Source organism: Phaenicophaeus curvirostris, chromosome 12 (genome assembly GCF_032191515.1).
Source record: "Phaenicophaeus curvirostris isolate KB17595 chromosome 12, BPBGC_Pcur_1.0, whole genome shotgun sequence".
NCBI classification, from domain to species: Eukaryota; Metazoa; Chordata; class Aves; order Cuculiformes; family Cuculidae; genus Phaenicophaeus; species Phaenicophaeus curvirostris.
The window spans coordinates 14,427,464-14,449,371 of record NC_091403.1 but is presented as its reverse complement, the minus strand read 5'-3'; the positions used below and the strand labels follow the sequence as shown (position 1 = coordinate 14,449,371).

The window sequence follows — 21,908 nt, the reverse complement described above, 5'->3', positions numbered from 1 at the left end:
GCTGCTCCCACCTCTACCCGTGCAAATTGCCTGTCCCACTGGTGCCCATAGTGTTGATGCTGCACAAGGGATGCCTCTTCTATCCTGTAATGATAGCAATCACAGGCAGGGGACTGGTAGGACCCTTGTGTAGTCTCCTTCTCACTGAAGGGACACAGCTGGGCAAAGCCAATTTCTTGATGGTCATTCTGCAAACCAGCAGTGAGGGCAAACATGGCAAGTTTGCATCCCCATGGGCTTGGTGGGCACCACATCAGCCCCACATGTGGGCAGGGTTAGGCCCTTCCTTTCAGGGGCACCTACAGCTTCCAGCACATGCCTTGAAATAATTCCATCTCCCCACACGTGTAATTTTGCGTGTCATTGCCCCTAATTGCATGCTTAACACATACTCTTTTAAAATGCAGCCCTTTTATCAGCAGTAGGTAGTAGCAGGTTTAATAGGGTGTTTGAATTCCTATAAAATTAATCTGTAGCCTTCTGAGATAGGAGACGGGCAGGGAGCCATGTGGTTCATATCCAGTGTTGATAAACTTGTTATAGAGGCAGGAAACATTTCTGATTGGAGCAGTGACAAAATAATTTGGAGTGGAGCCATAAAAAGAGTGGATGGTGATGGTTTGAGCACAGTAGAGATTGAAATTGCTGGTGTGTGGAAGCAGTGCTGCCAGCTAACATTGACTTAGCGTCTCTGGAGAACTCTAACAACAAATGCATTTTATTAATGGCAGTATTCTTTTAGGAAATGCTGAGCTTTGTTTCAGAGGTGAAACTCTCCTACAAGCATGTAGGTTTGGAAACTGGCCAGACAAAGACCTGTTTGGCTTCGCTTGCTGCTGGTCACTGCTCTGGCCTCTGGCTGCAGCAGGCAGGTTGCCTAAGGGCATGTCATTGGTGAGATATGGTGTGGCTGTCCATTTGCAGCTGGAACATCCTTTCTCTTCTGGTGGGGAAGATGCATCCATCCATTCTTACTCTGGATTCAGCTATATGGGATAAAAGGCTCAGAGGTAGCAGGTCACATTTTTAGCCATTGTTCCCTTGGCTCTCCTTTGAGTCTTCCTGTACGTGAACATCAGCAGCAGACACTGCCTTTCCTGGTTCCCAGCTGGGCTCCAGCTCTTGCTGCCAGTTCTCTCTGAGGGTGTTGTAACACATCCTGCATCTCCTCTGAAGGAGTTTGCTGCTTTGCTGTCTAGGTCTTGTGGCCTTGGCCTTGTGGCTGCTTGTGCACCACTGGAGTTGTGATCGCTGGCACTGCGGTACCAAGCTGAGCTTAGACAACTTTGCTTTTGCCTCACTGACTTGTGGAGGTGATCAGCCTCAAAGGAGGCTCTGATATGCAGGGAGGTGATGGGGAGCCCTCCCTTCTCATGGGCTGTTATGGCAGGTGAAGGAGAGGTTGGGACCCCGATGCATCTTATGTCCCAATGCATCTGCCATTGCCATCACTTCACCTTCTTCCAGATGCTCTACTTTAATCCAGCATCAGAAAAGCAAGTGTGGGTAGAAAGAGTGACTGCTGGGCGCTGCTGGGAGTAGCAGAGATGGTGCAGGTTGTCCTTGCAGCCTCAAGGATGCGTTATGGAGAATGTAGTGCACAAGTGCAATGGGAGGTGCTGGTCACCTGACAAGGCTGAATTCATCCTGGTATTTTCAACCACACTCATGGAGAACTGTGCATCCTTCGCCATGTAAAACTAGGCTGTGACTAACCAAGGAAAGCAAACCCCACTGCAACGCTGTCTTTTCTTTGCAGGAAGGCTGTTGGAAGGGGATTCCCTGGAGCTGAGCTGTAGTGCTGGTCCTGCAAAGGTGATACTGGAGCCAAACCAAGTCGTGGTTTTGGACTGTAACCTGGCCCCTGTTGAGCAGGTGATCAATATCACATGGAAGAAGAATGGGTTTCCATTAGTGGAGGAGGAACATCTACACGTGCTTCCGAATGGATCACTCTTCATCGCATCCCAGGCTGTGGCAAAGAACAATAAATATCCTGAGAGGGCTGTTGCTGAGGGTAATTACTCCTGCATGTCTCACAGCTCCCTAGGGGCTGTCACCAGTCAAACAGTTGGAGTCAGATTTTCAAGTAAGTGTTGGGGTTTTTCTTTTGATTTTCTTTTTTCCTTCTCCTGGTGTTTATACAAACCATGTGCCTCCTAGAGAATCTGAGATAAAATGTCTGTGAAGTGAAATTGACGTGTAGGTGGGATTTGGGATAGTCCACAAATAAGCGGTGGTGTCTTTTTGTTATCCCACTTGTTACCATCCTCTGAAACCCTCCCAGGTAAGTGCCATCAGCTGTGAATGAAAAACAGGACCCTTGTCTCTCTCCAAAAGCCAATGGTGGTTTTTGCAGAGAACTTGACAACTTCACAGGGCTGAGTGCAGCACCCTCTGTCTGGAGAGGTGGTTCTGAAGGCCTGGCTATGACAGCTCTGGCTCTCCTGGCCAAGGCTCCAGTGGGGTTTTTGCCCCTGTGCCATAGATAAGGAGCGCTGCCTTGAGTCTGTGAGCGCTGGCTGAAGCTGAGGGGCCGGGTGATGGGGAGGTGGTTGGGAGAAAGCACCCATTGCCTTTCCTCTGCATGAGTCACCTCAGAATGGTGTGTGCTGGAGTGTGAGGACAGCTGGCAGGACTGGCTGTGTTTGGGATGGGACCACTTGCAATTGTGTGCTGTGTGCTCCCAGCTCAGTTTGCTGAGCTCTTTATACCATCCACACCCCAGAGGTGGCAGAGGATGGCCTGCAACTCTGTCCAGATCAGGATCTACCCTGAGTGAAGAGTGTTAATACACTGATAAAGAGTTAATCACCAAGAGACAGGTGGATGTGGGTGGTTGCTTGAGAGGCAAAAAGCATTGGAAGTGAGCCAGGCTCTACTCAGGTGGTCCAAGTTCCCCTTTGTCCTTGCTCTGGGTGGCTAGCTTAAATCATAACAGATCATAATAGGTTTCTAGGGGCACCTATTACCCTCACCATTTGTGACTTCTGGTGACTTTGACAGCTTTAGGGTGTCTGAATGTGGCCTTGTGGAAATGTTAAAGACTGAACACAGCTGGGAACTGGTGCTCCAAGGGAGGCCTTGGGTTCTTTCATCTTCTGTGCTGTGAGGTCCTGACAGACAGGATTTTGGATGTCTTCTCTTCTGATGGCTTTTGTTTGTGAAAGCTTAGCTCTGCCTTCAGCACAGTGAGTAGCGGAAGAGCAGGAGCTTAATCTTTGGCAGAGCAACTTATCTGATGAGAGCCCAGGCTGGTGACTGTAGAGAGCAGGAGCATTGTGGCTCTGTGTGCCTGGCAGAGCCTAGGGAAGTACCAGGGTCCCAGTGGGGACATGCAGTGAATGTATGTTCCCAAATGTACCTTCTTAAAGCACAGTGCTGCGGATTTCAGGTGTGGGAGGAAGGCAGGTAAGCCAGAAGAGTTTTACAATGCGCTGGTGCCACTGTGAGCAAGTTTCAGCATGGAGTGCTGTGTCCAGCACCCTGCTTTTCAACTGCATTATGCAGCATCTGCTTGGGGCTTCCTGAGTAAGGAAACCTTCATGCATTGGTGCTGTCTGAGAGGTCTGTAATGGGATCCTCCTTTCCCACAAAGACCAAACTAGACCAGGATATTGGACTTGTGCTGTTGGACTGCGTCTCACAAATCTTGCTGGGCCCCCATGGCTGAGCAAGACGTGGAGCTCCTGGCCCCCACAGCTACCTCTCCTCTCTGATGCAGGTTACTGGGCTGTTCTTGTCTTTGAGTTTCTAACAGTGCGTTTGAGTGGAGTTGGCAGTATCGGGACTGAAACAGGCAGGCAGGATGATGTAACCTTTTCTGACACCTTTGTGCTAATCTCAAAGTTCCCCTCCTGCAGTTCCAGTTCTTAGTGCTGGGCCTGAAGAGTGAGGCCCAGTGTGAATCAGGAGTTGATCAAATATAATACTGTTCCAGCGTGCCCTGCTGTGACAGGGTGGTCTGGTCTTGTAACAATTTGAAAAAGCCCTCTTGTAAGGAACTGAGAGCAAATTCAACTGGGAGGCTGCAGGGAGGAGGTCATAGCCCTGAGCAGAAAGGATGGCAGCTCTGGTAATAGGTTTTTGGTCAATAGGTTCTGGGTCTCACATGCTGGGTTTGGTTGTGCATATCAGCTCAGATGCTTCCAGGTCACTGTCCGTCTCTACTGGGTTCCCTGGTGAATAGTCAGCACTATTTGGAAAGGAGTATGGTGAGGACTTGAGGAGTTCAATGTGGAACAGGGAGTGAGGAGAGGAGGGCAGAGCTGAGCAGCTGTAGCTCCCACAGTAGCTGGTGAATGCAGTAGGTGCCACTGGGTTTGCTCAGATGTTCCCACAGGCAGAATTTACCCCATCTCAGCATAGTGAAAATCTCTGAACTCTATGGGAATCTCCAGACAATGAAGAAAAGTGCAGAGGCTGGGACAAACAGCTGTCTACAAAACATAGAGTCTGTGGCTCCACTTGGTGTTGGGACTGTCTTGTGAGGTGAATGTCTCTTTATAATGGGAGACATGAAAGAAAGGGCTCTTCAGGCTGTTTTTCCTTTTGGTGTGTGAGAATGACACTCCAAGCCCTGAACCGCTTAATCTTTGTGCAGCATTCAAGAATAGAATTCCTTTCTATTCAGGACTGGCTCATGGAGCTGTTGTAAGTGTGTGAGTGCCATAAATGACTCCTTGACCTACTAAACAAGCAAGGTTAGAAAATAATGCAAATACAGTCAACACTTCTCTCTAGTACAGTGACTTATGTAAAGGTTGTTGAATGCAGCTGCACAGCACGCCAGGAGACACAGGCTTGAAATGCATTTCCAGTCTAGAGAAATCGTGGCTGAGGTGGTTTTGCATTCGCTCCGAGCTGCGGTACGTGAAGATGAAGAGTTGGTGTCCTAACACCCACTTTACACCATGATGTATTAACCTCTGATACCACAGGAAGGGGATCCAGGTCTGGCTGAGCTCATGTTTCATTTCATTTTCAGTGCTGTAGAAGCCAGCGCTCCTGATGGCAGGTGAAGCTTTTGCCAAATTGGGAATATCTTTGACTTTTGCAACATGTCTCCCTTTCTGCTCAGAGTACGTTTGGCACACAGCACCCACAGATTGCAGGGCAGCCATCCCTCCTGTCTTCTCTTTTCCACAGCACTTTGGAATGCCAGGTAAATAGCTGTTACCTTCATTAAGTGAAGAGAGCCCCGAGGTTCTCACAAGGGTGCTGTGAAGATGGAGTTGGGGATACTGCACACAGATATTGTCTTGGGAGGTGGAAGACCTGGAGGGGAAAAGGCATCATTAATCCCAGGGATTTATTTGGCTGCTCTTGCCCCAATCCCAGCCAACGTGAAATAGGGTGACATGTTGATGCGCCTTTTAAGGATGACATGTTGATGCGCCATGCCTCTTGCCCAGTGGCAATGGTTTGTGCCTCTGTTATGGATCTCAGGGTTTTGCCTAGTGACTCACAACTGAGAACAGTGGAGACATCTCAAACCCAGGAGACTGGCTTAAATTGTTCTTCCTTCCCACTGGATTTTTCCAGAGGAGCATGCACAGGCGACATGTCTCTCCATCCCATTCTGGGATTCTCCCACAACTGGAATTTCAGGTCAACTCTCTCCATGTGTGTACTCATCTATCTCCTTTTACTGCCATCTGCACAGGGAAATGTGCTGCTCCTGTGGCAAACACATGCATCTGACATAACGTATTCATTTGTGTGAATGGAGAGCAGCGAGGGAATTGATTAATGAAATGCATCTCTCACTTTGATTTGTTTTGTGGGCTGGGCAGAAGCACTTGCTATGTTAGCATTCAGCTGGTGCAAACAAGGATTGTGAAGGCCTTTTTTCTCCCCTGCCACGGAATACAGTAGTCTATCCAAAGCTGTGTACTTGTAGATGGAGTTATTCTTTTTGCTGGTTAGCCTGGGCACTGCTGATCAGTACTGGGCAGTAGAAGAAAACCTGTTCAGCAGGTGGGATATATTAACTGACCAGCAGTTTTCCTTCCCTGAGTGGGGTATCCATCCACAGTCCGCTACCCTCACTTCACGACAGTGGTGGCTGTGGTGAACAAGGAGCGATGGCTCTTGGTGTGAGCATGCCTGTTAAGTAAGCAGCTGTTCTGTTGGATGAATTAGGTGTGCGGATTTCTCCGAGGCCTGCGTGCTCCCATGTGGAAACACCAGGGATGTTATTCTAGTGGTGGGAAGGTGTAGCTTTCTACCTGTTAATAACTACATTTGTGAAGATTTGTTAAAGCCATTAATTTAGCTTAAACATTGTGCACGAGGGAGGGTCTAGAAAATTACAGTAATTGTGACTGTGAGAGGAACACTTTTGCTGTGCCTGGAGGGAATGGGCTTGTGTTGTGTGGCTGCTGGCAGCGAGCGTGGGAAAGGTTTGCCATGTTGCTGCACCTGGAGGGACAAGGCCTTAGCAGGAATCAACACACACGCCTCTTGTGATCCGCTCTCTGCAAGGATAGTGTCTCTTCTCCATGATAAACGATGTGTCTGGGATTTGAGGAAGGACATACTAGGATATACTCTTATTTTATGAATTTCTTTTATGGATTTTATGCTATTTATTTTGTGGATTAGGTGCATAGGTGAATGACGGCTGGTGACTGTATACAGGGCAAAGCTGGGCAGGAAAACCTCCAGCAGGTGAATGCACAGGCTCTGAACCATCAGCAAGTGTGACTTTTGAATGCGGTTTCGAGTAGGCAGGGAACCAGCATCTGTGAAGAGACAAGAGCAAGCCCTGTCTGAATTAGCACAGGTCCTGTGCTGCCATATGGCTCTTTGACCAAGTGCTGTACTGGCTCTGCCTCCACCACACCATGGAGCCATGGCAAATCACTTCCATGACTTTCTGTGCGCGTTGCTCTTCACCCCACCAGCCAGTTCAGAAGTGAGCCGTCCAGAACCGTCTGGGCAGTGTATGTGATCTCAGTAGGGGCTGAAGTTGCCCGCATCTTAGAAATACCTACTAATATTTGTAAGAGATATAAGGGGACGAGCACACAGAGTCTGGGGGCAAAGCGCTGTGGGAGAGAGCAGCAAGCCTGTGTCAGAAGGCTGAATTCCTTGCATAGACTGCATTTTCTGCCTAGGGTGTAGTGTTGCTGGCTGGCAGTCTTTTTAAGCTCACGGCCGGCCTCCTGCACCGATCAGGCTGCTGGGAGAGGGGGAGGGTGCTCTTTTTCACCATACTCCAGTCACCCCTGGGTTCGGCGCTAAAAGCCTTGGCACACACGGCTTGGCTGCAGCTGGATTTAACATGTTAGGGGGGAGGGAGCTGCATGCTCTGTTCCTGAAGGCACAGAGCTTGATGTTTCGGCATGTTGCTGTAATGCTCTTTACCTTCTCACCTGTGGTGGGTAATTTTTACTGAGTGGCCTATTACTGTGTTCAAGGTAATCAGTGCAACAGGGCTGGGAGGTGTTTTGTAGCTCAAGGTGGCTTTGCAAACTAAAACTTAGCTAAGGAGTTGAAAATAATGTCGAGTATACATCTGTCATCTTTGTTTCCCTCTTCAAGCATCATCTTCCCTACCTCCCTAGGTGAAAACCTCTCACTTTGCAGCACTTCTGCAGTGGTCCCTTTCATCAGAATGTGTTTCTCAGAAGAGAACAACCCTTCCAAAGCATCCCAGTGGCCCTATGGTGAGCAGTGTGTTGGAGCCTGTCTTGTGCTTGCTGTGACCCACACACACGTCTGTGCAGTGCATCAGAGTAGCAGGACCTGCTTTCCCATCCTCTCCTTCCACAGTAGGCATACCTTTCTCTGGCAGATTCTCTTCTTTCCTCCCAGTGCCACCTGTTTGCAGCACAGCCCTGAACCTAGGCTGGGTTGCATTATAGGTACTGGACGTGTTTTGCTTCCTTTCTTCCACCCTGGTACTCCTTGGGATGAGAGAGGAGGGATATGAAGGATGACAGCATGCTGTGGTCTTGGCCCCAAGCTGGTGCAGAGGATTCTTGTGGAGTGGCAGTGAGCCTGGCCAGCGAGTTTGCCTCTGCCTGAGCCTCACTGGTGCTGAGATCCAGGGTTCTTCTTTAGTCCTGCATCAAAGAAACCTTTTCACTGTTCTTACCTTGTTTTGGTGTTGCCAAAACAAGGTAAGACCCCTGTTCCTGTTTACTGTTCATGTTTACTGTCCTTTCCTTCACTCAGGAGGTGCAGGCTGCTTCTGTCAGAGCTTACAGAGGCAATTTTTTTCAGCTGGTCCTCAGGAATTCCCACTATCCATCTCCGGATCCTGTGGAAGGAAGATGGCTGAGCTGATCAGTCTCTGGGTCACGCCACAAGAGTTATCAGAAGAAGGCACTGACAGGCAAAACAATGTTTGTTCTGCATTACGCTCCTCCACATCCTAATGAGAAATCTGTCATGGATGCATTTCTTGGCTCTTTGTTTTTGAAGAGCCGTTGCAGAGCCCCGCACAGCAAGCAGATGGGGCTGGGTGAAGGGCAGGATCCAGTGCTCAGCAGGGAATTTCAGTCTTACAGACGTAGGTCTGGCAGGTGATGGGGAGGAATGGCCAGCAACCCCTTGCTTTGAGACTGAGTGTTGTCTGAGTAACCCCAGAGAGCACTGTCACCTTTGGTGTACCCCCTTATACTTCATGCCAGAAAGTGCAGAGGGAAGCCTGGCTCACTGAACATCCAGCATCTCTTACCAAACTCTACAAAATGCACAAGCCATGAAGGAGAGCAGAGAGAGTGGGGAGCTTCCCACTGGGATTTACAGAGCCTTTTCACCGCTGTTGGTGACAGTGGTGTTGCTCTTTGTTGACACCAGGTGCTACTTAGGTTCTCTGGTCTCTGGAAACTGGTCGAAAGCTGCTGTAAACTTTGGGACCTTGTCGTTTCAGCTTAGATGATGGCACTTAATAAGGAACAGAAGACAGACAGGTAACCTGATAGGAAGTAGAGGGAACAGAGGTGGCTACAGATTTCATATTTTTAAAAGGATTCCTGCCTCTCATCATCACCTTTCTGGGTATGTGACCCTTCAGAGCCTACCAAAATATTCTTATTAACACTTGTAGGATGAAAAGAAAAGAATAAGAAAGAGCATTAAGGATATCTGTTCCCATGAGAAGGTTGTTTTGATGGTGACGTCCTGAACATGCGCTGGCATTTGATGGATTTTTTTTTTAAACTCTTGGATTCAAGAAGTTCTATTAACATGAGCTTAAAAGATCTTGCAATCCATAGAAATTGCTCTGGGTTAAAGTGGTCTAGAATGTCTCTTTGAACATCCTAAAGCAGTTGGCTGAATTGAAGCCTTACATATTAATGTCTTTTTCACATTTTTTCTAAGAAAACATTTTTCATTGCCATTCGTATAGAATTGAAAAACTAGACTTGGCAGACAGCTGGTGAGAGAATTCAGTCTGTGGCGGCTGCAGAGAGCAATGAGTTGCTTTAAACATGTGATAACTATTTAAATGAAAGAAAACCACTATTGACAGCTGAGAATACGCTGAGGTTAAAATGGGTCATGTAAAAGCATTTAATTTTCAAAACTGTACATACTTTCTCAAGCTAACACTGCAGTGAAGTGTGAGTGTGTATGCATGTATGTTTGTGTGCAATGCAAAGAAAGCTTCAGTTTGGAGTCCTAGAAAATCCAAACTGATGATGGATGTTCTTGGAAGCAGTGGTAGGACAAGCACATAATTGTGTTGGAGGACCAGAAAGTCAGTTGGGGTCCTTATAAGCACAGTGCTGTGCTTGGCCCAGCAGTCAAGCCTGTTTTCTGGCTGAAATTTGTTTATTGTGCCACGTTCAGGATTTCTGGCACTTGTGCTTTAGCTTTGCTGGATGAATTTGTATGGCAGGGTGGGTTTAACAGCAAAGGCAGTTTAACAGAGACTTATTGAAAGAAAGAGCCAGTTCTTCTGGTGGAGAAGAATACAAGTTTTCTGCCCCCATCAAGGAGCCAACATGCATATTCAAAACTCCACAGTGTGACTGAGATGCCTTCGGGTTGTGCTTTTGATAGGACAGATGCTGGTGGCCACAGGGGAGGATTACAGCTCCACTGAAGTCAGTGGGGTTTTGCTGTGTGTGTAGAAAGGGAGGAAGATGAGGTGGCTGTGTATGGATGATAGGAAGAGTGCAGTCCAAGAGCAATCACAAACGTTAGTGCTTTGTCTCCAAAGTGAATTCAGGCTTTGTAATACAGAAAGAAGCATAAAGGCAGGGTTGAGCCTTGGAGAGCAAACAAGTGTCCTGGCACGTATGAAATCCATCTTCCTTCTCTTAGCAAGATAGCTGTGTCTGTGTTCCCTTGGCTGCATCTCATCTGCTTGAGCAGGATGAAGCTTGTTGCTGCAGGCAAAGCCAATCACTATAGAGAGGGAGGATCATAACTCTTGGGTCTCTCATGCCAGTCTTCAGCATTGCCAGCCTCTGGGCAGTTGTTTTGTGCAAGTAACTTGACATCTGGCTTTGTTCTTCTTCTTGCCTTGTTCTAATTTCCTGTGGCTGCAGGAGTGCCACAAGGCAAGAGGAAACTTGTCTCTCTGGGTTGTGGTATTTCCCCTCTTCTTTTTCTCACTCTGTGTCTTTCCCAAATGGAGCAAGTGAACAAACAAGGAAGCGATTTAGGAAGGCAACAGCTGAAAACAGGTAATGGCCTATCTTTGCTCTCACACTGTTGCCTTAAAGGAGAAGATGAGGCAAGAAGCAAATTTGCACATTGAAACTTTTCAGTTCCTGTTTTTAGGACTTCTGAGGGTCTGGAGGGCATGAGCAAGTGAGGAATTAGATTGCAGGCTATCTTTAGGAAAGAAAAGCCTTCCTTTTAACTTGTGCATCATAACAGATTGCAACGCTCAGGAGAAACACTGAATTATTAACTTCCCTTCCCTTCTTCTTTCCCCAGCCTTATCGCGCTTTTTCCAACAGCCAGAGTCGCAGACAGTGGAAGAAAATGGCATGGCCCGGTTTGAGTGTCGGATTGAAGGACTGCCCTCCCCTGTCATCACGTGGGAGAAGGACCATGAAGCTGTTCCAGCAGAACCCAGGTGATTCCCTGATTGCTTTCCTGGGTTAACTTACAAGAAAGCAACCCAAAGCCTGACAATTTACAATGTGGAAATCCTTCATAAAAAGGTAGAATGGAGAGAAAGATGATAGGAACACCTAAATAAAATTAACCTTCCCCTAAATATCATCCAACCCACCACCACCAAGAACAAAAAAGAGCCAAACTCATTTATATTACTGTTCTTGTGTTCTGGAACCTTTGCTGTGGTGGACCAAGTGTTTGAAGCTAATGTTTCTTCTGGAGTACTGTGTGTGCTTAGTAACCTGGGAGGTTTTTCTATTTGTTTTATTCTTATGTCATCTAGTAAAAGACCCTGAATTTTCTCTTTTGGGGGATGAAAAAATAAGAATCCTGAAGCACAATACCTTTTCCTTAATGACAGTCAAGTACAGGCACAAGAAGAGGATAAACCATTAGTCAGCTGTTAGTTGGTCTGTAGACCTCACTCCTGCAGGCAATCAGTGACTGTATTGTCCTTTAGTTCCTAAAAACTTGTGTTCTGTTTTGCAAAAGGAGCTGTTTCCCTCTCAGGGATTTTAAGGCAGGAGGAGAGGAAGGAAAAACGGGGGTGGTAAGGTTTGGAATGATTTTGCTTCGGTAATTAAGAATAACTGCTTATATCCTTGAGTCTGAAGTGTGGCATCTAAGGGTTTGTAGGAGGCTGTTGCTTTGTAATGAGAAGAAAATTAATTAATTAAAGAAAGAAAGGAAAAAAAAAACAAAAAAAGAAAGGATTGCAGAGGGAAGCGTGCAATAGATAGGGCAATGGCTTTTTAATGAGACAGCTCGATGGATGTTGTGAAATTACTTGCTCGGAGATTGCTTTCAACACGAGCAGCCTGAAAATTGTTTTCCTTGTAATAGCCAGACTGTAATCTCTGGCTGCAGATCTTGCTTTTTAAATCATGTTTTAGCTAATATGCTTTTTCAGAAGGATTTGCTTTTATGTTGTTGTCTAGTTGTTGTTGTTGTATTTAATATAACCAGCTTTCAAAGGAATTAAGTGAATTCCAGGAAACACTGGCTGCCAACCAGAGCTCTCTGTTATTCTTACCCCATCACGCCTAAGGACCAGATCAAGCTCTGGGGCTGCAGGTACAACCCTTGAGATAATGCTACTACATTGGTGTTTATGGTGTCTTTTAAGGGGGATATAATCATCATGGCAAACTGACATTGTTTTTTCTTTATATTTTCTTTTTTTTTACCTTTTTTTTGTATTGATCTTGCCTTTGGGCAGTTTCTTAAGCCTTTGCCCTTGGGTGCAGCCACTAGCATGGTGCCACCTTGAAGTACTGAAGGCTGAGCTTTAAGAATACTTAGGCAACCCAAATGGTAGTGTTATTGAGGTTTTCAGAATACCTTTTTTGCTTTGCAAAAGTTCAAGACAAAACCAAACATTCATAGGTGAGTGAGGCACAAGTATTTTGCAGCTCTGGCTCTGAAGTAGTTTTAAAAACCATGATCTTAAATCTGCAGCAGCTGCCGAGAGGTGGCTTGTGGGATTTCTCTAGATTGCAGTTGCTTTGGGGTGTGTGCTGCGTCTCTTGGCATAAGCTCTTTTCAGTTTTAGGTACAGGCTGGGTTTTGCACCAGCCTCTAGAGCCACTCGCTCCAACGGATCCGTGTCCTTCCTGTGCTGTCCTTCCAGTATACAGAAATCCTGTCTTTCTTCCCTCCTTGCTACCCTGGGAGAGCAATGCTCACTTCTGTTGTGCTTTCCCAACAGGATTACTGCATTAAGTAGCTCTCTCTACATCTGGCATCACTGAAGGGACCGTCTTGAGCTACATGCTGATCGAGTCTTTTCACTCTGCCTTGCCTCCAGCTCCTGCTTTCTGTAGAGAAACAGTGTCTTGTTTTCTACCCTCAAGAGAAGCTGAGTGTGTGGGCTGAGTGTGACCGTGGACACGGTCCTGAGCATCCTGCTCTAGCTGATCCTGCTCTGAGAGGGGAAGGACCATGGACAGTTTTCAGAAGTCCTTCCTGACCTCAGGGGTCATTGATACATAATTGCAGTGTTTTTTAGTGGCTGGGAGATGCCTTGCCTAGTGTTTGAAATATGTTGATATTAGTTACAGACTCAAATAGCAGATGCATGACAAAAATAAATATTACCACAGTGGGAGGCTTCCCCTCTGCAGAGTTGAGAGGATGCAAGTATTTGTCTGCTTTCTCCCGAGTCCTGATGGGGCTTGCTGGTGAGGGCTTTCTGGGTACCACCTCCTCTGAGTTCTCTGGAGCTCGATCCTCATAAAGTGTCTTTGTAAGTAGTGGGAGCATGGCTTTAGGTATGTGGGACTGTTGCCCTTGTGTACATGGGAAGCTTTGGCGGGTCTGTGTCCATGAACCAGGCTGTAGGATTGTGCCAGTAGATGGTATGGTCACTGGAGGACCTCTGTCAGCTCTTCTGTTTCTTAATCAGCTGTGAAGAGGACTAGGAGTGATGAGCTCGGACTGCAGCAGCTGAGGTCCAGAGCAGACGCTAGACTCGCAGCAGGGATGTTTGTCTCTGGAACAGGCTGCTGAGGGCAGGGGAGGTATTTGCAATACTGGAGATTTAGGATAAGTATTTGGAGGAGCAGGTGTGCTGTTGGTGACCATGGTTTGAATACAAGATGGGTGATCTCTTAAGGTCCTCCTGGTTCAGTGACCTTGTTCATGGCGCTCCAGCTGTCTCAGCACCTGCAGAACCACAGTTTTACTTATTGGGTTTACATATTGGGGTCTTTGTGGATGTAAGAGCTGTCATTCATGGCTATAACTTGCCTTTGTGCTCTTCCCGTGGAATAGCTGCTATCCCTCCCCTTAGCAATTGCCTTTGAATGTGTCCTCTTCATAATGAAGACTGATAACCCAGAGCTGCCTGTCAAAGCTCGGCAGCTCTGTTTATAGAGGCTTGCAATTAAAAATGGATCTCATATATAATTAAAAAGGATCACGTAGGCTTTACGCCTTGCATTCAAGAATAAAGAGGCTGCCATCTAGGAATCCAGGCAGAAAATGGAGATGCTGACAGCCAGCTCCTACTTTTATGCTAATTGCTAATCATCTGCTTTGTTCAGTGTAATGCAGCAAGGGTTGTGTTCATGTTGTGAGCCGTGTAGCCATTTCACTCCATGGAAGTGCTGCCCAGTAGCACCCCATGGGCAAATAAGGAAACCGAATGCCCAGCTGTAAATTTGTCAGCTGCTGGTACCAGAAACTCTTGGAAGAACAGAAGCAATCAACACAGCACAGGAATAGTACAGCTTCAGGGAGCTGTACCGTGAAGGTGTAGCTGTGTGTCAGTTGGTCCGTTCGTGTGCTTGAGCTGCAGAAAGAAAAAGATGATGTTTAGACTTCTTTGCATTGTATTTTTATTCTGCTACCAAACCTTTGTGAAAAGCAAGTGGTGAAACCAGCTGAAGTGTGTGTGAAGGCACTCGGAGTTGTCATCAATCTGTACATAGAAATGTACTTATGTGTATGTAGTTGTTCTATGCTGCACAGCTGGTTTGTATCAGCAAAGCCTTGTTGGCCTGGTGTCCCAAAAGCAGATCCTGTGTTGTGAAGACTCCAGGGCGACGGGTAGATGTGTACCTGCTGCATTTTAAGAACCACCAGTTGGATTGCTCAAAACTTTCTCTGTCCCATTTGTCTGTGGCTACCAGGACCTGCATGTGATTCGTTGGCAGGAGAAAAGGAAGGGATAAAAAGAGCTTTGAGTTGATGGATAGCTCAGGTAAGGCGCAGCCTATCTCACACTCTCCTTTTGGCCACTCAGGTTTATAACGCTTCCAAATGGTGTCCTCCAAATCGTGGATGTGCAGGAAAGTGATGCTGGGGCTTACCACTGCGTGGCAACCAACGCCGCCCAAAAACGCTACAGCAATGATGCAGTCCTCAGTGTCCTAAAAGGTAAGGTGTGAGTGCGAGTGTGTTCGGCTGGGCACACATCTGCCGGATAGCCATGGTGTGTGATGGCAAGCCGAGCTGAAATATCAGTGAGCATCTCTCTTGCTGGTGGCTCTGCTCATGGCAGGGTTTGGCCCCAACATGCAGACATGGAATTTTAATATTGATTTCTCTGGCTTTATAAGCAGGATAAGTGGCTGGGTTGGGAGGTACTGCTGCCTAGGAGTCACGGCTGGTTGCTCTGTCTAACCCCAGGACTAGGCAGCCAACAATAATAATGGGGTTGTTTCTCCCTGTGCCCAGGGATTTTCTTTTGCACATGAATTGTAACAGCAGGTAGGTTTTAACCACCCCAGACTCGTTGGTACTCTGGGGATCTTGGAAAGGGCCAGGCATACTGCTTGCACCTTGGGGAAGTGCTAGTTGTTGTGATCTTACCTCCAGTAGCCTGGGATGGCAAGATGAGTGGAGACTGACACAAACAGAGGAAGAGGCTTGCTCAGGCTAGCGTAAGAAACAGTCAGAGGCTGGAGTAGTTGGCAGGGCTGTGTCTACCCTGGGATGTGTAGCATTGGCCAGAGGAGGTTAGGCAAAATGACTTCTTACTTGCGTTCTGTGTCTGTTGCTGGCTCTTTTCTGAGCTGTTGGGTAGGCTCCAGAGATCTTTTTGTGGTGTTTGGGAACAGCCTCAGCTGGGGTTTCTTCTGGTGACACAGACCACTGGAGCAAGGTTTTGGATGTGCACTATTCTTCACCTCCCAATCTGGGCCTCAGTCTCTTAAGTGCATTTTTCTCTGTAAACCGAGAGCACAGTGGGCAAGTCTGGACATGAGAACGTAGCTGAAAGCGTAAGTGCAGTGGGGGTCTCCAGACTCCAGCATCCATCCCAGCATGCCTGGCCACCTCCCCAGTATGGTATAATCCCTGTACTGCAAGTGGGCAAACTCATGGGGTCCAGGATTCTGGCTGAGCTGTCCCTTCTCTCAGGACAGTGCCCTCCTGCCACGTCCGCCTCCTGTTCACGCTGACCTCAGTGTATTTTGTAGACAGCTTTAACCTTGAAAGCTCTGAAGTCTTTCCCAGCCCCTTTTGTCTTTGTTTAGGATTGCGTTGCTTGGCATTCTGCTGCCAATGTATTTTCACAGAGATGGCTTTGCTGTTCATCCATCAGCAGGGAGTGTAATTAACCGTGGAGCCTGAGAATACACCTCTGATCAATGGATTGTGTCGTGGAGGTAATCTGTGTGGAATCTGCAGAGAATTCATGAGTGGTTGAATGCTCTGTATCTAATTGCCAGCCCCTGCCAGATCCTCTGTGTGCTTAATGAAGCACAGAGGTAAGGGGAGCGCTTGCTATGGGCAATTCCACACTCTAGAGGCAGCTCCCATGTTGGGTCTGGTTTGCTATTGATAAGTAATATTGATCAAACTACGAAGGTGAATATGCTGTCCTTGGCATCATAACTCGCTCTGCATAATTGTATCTTGTAACTCTGCAATGTTTAATCTGCTTTGCAAATGGAGGCAATGGAAGAGGTTAAGCGGGAAACATTCCTTCTGGAGCACCAGCAGGCCTGAGCAGATTTCTGCCTGGAGTTCTCACCCAAATCTCACTTCTGCAGCACCACACCACCCGCTGGCTGCAAAAACAAATATGTGAGGTTGAGTTTTTCACCAGATTGAGTTGACAGTGATGAAAAACATGCCTGTTAAATCTCTGGGTTTTTTTCTAACTGGGGAGGAGTATCTCCAAGACAGATGGGAACTACAGTGACCTGTGCCGGCTGCAAACTCCTCCATGAGTGACTGGCATGGTATTGATCCTTTTTTGTTTCAGCACTTCACCATTGGAGGCACATTTTTGGATGCCTGGACTGGCTTGAGGAGTCTTTCCTCCCTGTTCAGAAGAAGCTCATAGTAGTTGGAGTGAACTGATCCAGCAGAAATCCTTTGCTGGTGGTAAAAATAAAACCAAACTAAACCAAAACAAACAAAAAATCTCAAGCGATTAACAACCCAACAAAAGAACAATAACCTGAAATACAGCTGTTTACTGTTGCTTATTTGGAAATTTCAGGGACCAAACTCCTACGCGTGTGCAGGCAGGAGCAACTAAACTACTTCTTTCCTCTCTTCTGATTGTTGGTGAGTCATTTGTGCTGAGGTCAGGTGGGATTTCACTCCTGCTGCACTGGAAAAGGTTTGTGCAGTGGGACCTAGTGTCTCCTCACCAGCTGTGCTGGCAGCTTTGGTGCCAAAAGTGACAGCGCTAGGCAGAGCAGCGTGGTGGTGACTGAGTCTGTGTGTTCATGATGGATTTTGAGGCCGTGCTGGTTATAAAGCAAACACTTCCGCTTGCACTGGGTTCCCCACCCTCAGGCCTGGGAACATCTCATGTTTATGCCTCTTCCCCTGCCAGACAGTGCTGGATTTGAGCAGGCTGTGCAGAGCCAGAGAATCCATTTCTCTATAGCTCTTCTGCCCAGTTGTCCTTTTCCTCCTGCTCTCCCCCTTGTTCCCAATATGACGGCTGGAAATTATTCCACCTCCCTTATTAAAGACCTTCTTTCCATGGCCTGAACTCCCAAAAAGTGTCATTTCTTTTGGTGCTGGGATTTCCCTGTCACACAGGGAAGGCAGTATTGTGTGTTTGTGGCTGAACACATGCTGGTCTTGCCCAGGCAGGACAGAGCAGAGTGCGTGGTGATGCTGTAAGTGCTGCAGATGTTTTGGCTGTGCAGACTTGATGGTGCAAATTTCCAGACATTCCCTGGGGAATCAGCGTTTTGAGCTGGAAGGGAAGAGAGCAGACTGAGAGTGGGATACAGTCACAGAGCCCTGAAACAGCCTGCTGTTGAAATAAGGTTAACTTGGATTTTTGCCTTGGGTCTCCACTGCTCCCCAGTGGATGGAGTGCCAAACGCATCTGACAGCTCCGTCTCTTCACCCCTCACCTGGACAGATGATGAATGAGCACTGCAGCCCTGCTGTGCGCTGTGCCAAGAAGGGCATTAGGAGCTGGCTGTAGGATGCTTTTCCTAGGCACTCCGTCTGTGCGTGCTGCCTTCGCTTGAGGTCAGGTCTCAGTGGGGCTGTGTCTTGTTTCTTGAGCTCCTTTTTCGGGAAGCAGGCTATGGAACTCTACTCTGAACTCACATATGAAGAGTTAATTCCCCGTATGTCCTGGTCATGCTCCCAGATTCTTGACATACACAAGAAAGTGCTTCATAAAGCATGTCTCAAAGAGGCATAGCAGAAAGCCTTTGGGAAGTTGATGATGTGTGTTCTTAGCAGGTCGCTTTAACTATCACTTCACTTTTCGCCTCTGTGTTGTGCACATGCTTGCTCTTTGTAGGTTTTCTTGGGGATACAAACTACCTCTTGCTATGTGTGTGCCCCACATCTGGTGCAATGTGGCTTGCAGCCCCAGCGCAGCACAAGTAACTGTCAGAGGCTGTGCTTCTACAAGCACAGTGCATTTTTGTGAGGAGTTAATCCATTCTGGTTTTAAATGACACAAGGAGTGTGGCTCCCACTAACCCGCATTATGTCTTCTTCATTGAATGGATGCTGGGATCTCTCTTCTCCATACCTCATCCAATTTCACTTTTCTGAAGTGAAACTTTTTATAAGTTCATCTTATAATTTTTAGTTGCACGGCACTGAAGGTCTTGAAAAAAAATTCTCTTTCCTCCTTGGTTTTTAATCCCTTTGGTGTGTATAGGCAGTGTGATGTCCCCAAAATGACCTAAAGAAAGTTAAAGATATTAGTGATTTTAGAATATTAAGAGTCTTGTCTGGGATGGGAGAAGTACAAGAGGTAAAAACAAGACCATCCATTTTGAGATCCTGACCCCACCACTCCTTCCTGTGGATTCAGTGTTTGTATCTTTTTATATTTTATACTTACAGGGTGGTTATTGCAGAGAGTCAACAAAGCATGGGCCTGGGAGCCAGGAGCCTTGAGTTCTCCTTTCCTCTCTGCTCTCAGGCTGGAGAGGAGAATTGGTTCCTTAACATTTTAATTTCTGCCTCTGTAAACAGGGATAAGGTGACAGGCTTGGAGTTGTCCCCTAGAAGTAATGGGTTGGTCTGGACAGTGATTATGGGCATTTGGTGCTGGAGATCTGTCTGCTCAGGTGAGCTGGGCATCAAGGTGCCCTTGCAGAGGAACACGTAGATATGTACCTGGTTGTGGGTGTTTTCCTTCCTTGTGTCCTCTGCACTCTATTCCTGATGTGTGCAGAGCAGTCTTGATGGCTGTGACACATCACTCTGGTGTGTTGTTAAAGTCTTTGCCTCAGTCCAGGCTGGCAGGAATCAGAATGTGCAGCAGCCTTCCTCCAGCACCACCAAAACATCTCCACGGTGGTAGTTGGGTGGTGGTCTCACAGTCATGCTCCACGTGGTCCTGTGCTGCAGTAAATGCAGGAATGGGGAGAACGGATCAGGGCAATGTGTGTCACTACAGCAGGGCTGAGCTCTGGGCTGAGCGTGCTGCTGAAGAGGCTTCCAGCAGATGAACACATCCCCCATGAGCTGGGATTTAGTACTGTGTTATTAGAGATGACACTGCGAGATTGCCCTTGGCAGAACATCATTTACAGTTGACAGTTGTAGCAGCTTGCTGCAGCAGTGTCTTAGGAAATGTATTCTTGAGCCAAATATTTGTATGAAATACGATAACAGGGACAGAGCTTGGAGGCAGCTGAAACACCTTCACATTTTGAGTTCTTTGGTGTTTGTATTGCAGTGGCTCACAGATTGTAAGGGAGAGCCTGGCTTTGGCTGCTGGGACCTGGGTGGCTTCTGCTCCAGAGGGCTGTAGGAGAATACAACTATGGAATGGGATAGGGGGAAGGTGGTGATGAAGTGAGCAGCACTCGCAGTTGGCCACCACCTCACAGAAGCAGACATGCCGTTACCACAAGCGGATTTGCAGTCCCTGCATGTGTGAATGACATGCTGGATGCTGGGTTGGCTCTCAGCCTGAGCCCTGACGACACGTGCTGTGCTCCCCTCACAGCTTTGAGTGTTGGTGCTGTGCAATGTAGGGACAGGGCAGTTTGGATTTGGGTCATTGCTGCTTTATTATGACCTTCCTGACTGCAGCTAGGTGTTGATACCGTTGAGTATGCTGTCTTTGATGGTGAAGGGCAGCATTAACCACAGTGGGGTGATGGTTCCACCTGGTCATGGGTGGTTTCCTTGTGGTGGGAACCCATGCGGCAGAGGCTGCAGAGCCCTGCAGTGTTGGAGGGGAGAGATATCAAGATATCCACAGCTGTGTTTGTGGTCACAGCAGACTGCGTAAGGAAGGCTAGCAGATCATGGAAATGCACAGAAAGAGAAAACATGGGGTGGAATAAGGCAGCGCTATTTTTGCTGTGTTGTTGGTTTAATAAGCAAGTGATGCTTCACCTCTGGAGGAGGAGGCATCCCAGTGCCAGCCTGCAATTGCTGGGTCCCTGTTCCTTGTGTCTCTTTTGCTGAGCACACGCCTCTGTCACTTTTCCCTCTCTTTTTTTAGCATCCTGCTTTTCTTTGCCCTCTGCTGTCTTGCTTTCCCAGCAGTTAAGCAGGGGACTGTTTTCCACTTGGCATCCCAGAAACTCAGCCGTAAGGACCGTGTTCATGTGTGTTCCGAAGCTCCAGTTTCCTAGGCAGCAGGTGCCAGAAACTGTTTGCATAAAGCGTCTGCTGGGTTGTGAAAAATACTCAGGATCCTCCTCTGTGGCAGAGGACGCTGAGCGAGGCACGGTAAGTGTGAATTCAGAGCATAGCAAGATCAAGGAGGAGATACCCAGCATTTGGTGAAACTTGTGAAGGGTGGGTACAGACATGTGTCAGGCACCCACCCAAACACACAGCTTGCTCCTTGGCTGGAGTTCGTGTGGGGCCAGCATACATCACACCACTCACATCGCCTAGGGAAAGCTGCTCGCAGCTCAAGTGTCAGCAGCTTGTTCCCAGGAGCCGAAGGGGGAGTTTCAGCTCAGCTGTCTGTGAAGTTTGGTGGGGCTATGATATGCCATGCTCCTGACAGCTCTAGCAGCCTGCGGTGACAGAGGGTTTGATACAAAATTCAGAGCCCTCACCTCCCATTAAGCAGAACAGCTAAGCCTGGGGTTGACACCGAAGTGAGTGGCAACAGAGGTGTCAAGGGTAGTAGAGCAGAACAAGGGACGTACAGCTGGGAGTAGGTGAGCTGTTTCCAGGTCCTGTGGAGAAACTGGTCTCTTCCACACACAGCTATGCATGATGTTTGGAGCTGTCAGGTATGGGCAGTCTCCCATATTACAAGCAGCTCTGCCTCTGACTCCTGAAGACTAGAGATGGTGGGGTTCAGGGGTAATTTGCTCTACTCCAGTGTACTCCATGTGCAGCTTTTCTTAATTGAAATCTGCTATGCTTTCAAGGCTTCTTGAAATAAGAAGTGGTGTTTGGTAAGGTCTGAATGAAGCGTGGTATCTCTGAGAGTCTGTTGGTGCTGGTGTGACCCAGTAGTGCATCAGCACATCGGCACTGCTGGGATCACACCTGGTCTTTCCTGGAGGAAATTGAACAGCTTGTGCCTGCATGGTGAATCTGGAAGGAAGTTTAGAATATAGAGATCATAATTAGGTCAGCAGCTTGCAGTGGGCTGCTGGACAGGAAGATTGATGTGGTTGGGTTTCTGATGGCACTTGTTAATTATTAATCATCTGTGTCACAGCAGAGCCTCAGTAGCTCTCTGAGGTCGAGGGCTGGCAGTGCCCTGCAGCACTTACAGCATCCTAACAGCTGGAGTGAAGATGTTGGAAGTGTCTAGAGGCATAGCAAAGATCACAGTCCCATTGCTTTAGAGATGGGACAGACACATGGAGGAGACTTGTCCCTGTCTCTAAGTCCCACCAGTGTCTACAGGCCTGATGGTGCTAAGGAGGAAGAATGTGGTGAGT

The 21,908-nt window shown here is 47.6% G+C and overlaps 1 protein-coding gene across 3 annotated transcripts in view; it reads left to right on the top strand.

The window, feature by feature from the left end:
* IGDCC4 (immunoglobulin superfamily DCC subclass member 4) overlaps window positions 1–21,908 on the top strand; it is a 97,625-nt gene that overhangs the window by 32,303 nt on the left and 43,414 nt on the right. For all 3 annotated transcript variants that reach the window (XM_069866381.1, XM_069866379.1, XM_069866382.1), the window contains exons 2-4: window positions 1,760–2,089; window positions 10,906–11,047; window positions 14,837–14,970. In XM_069866381.1, the coding sequence (XP_069722482.1) occupies window positions 1,760–2,089; window positions 10,906–11,047; window positions 14,837–14,970 (606 nt within the window). The remainder of the gene's footprint in view (window positions 1–1,759; window positions 2,090–10,905; window positions 11,048–14,836; window positions 14,971–21,908) is intronic.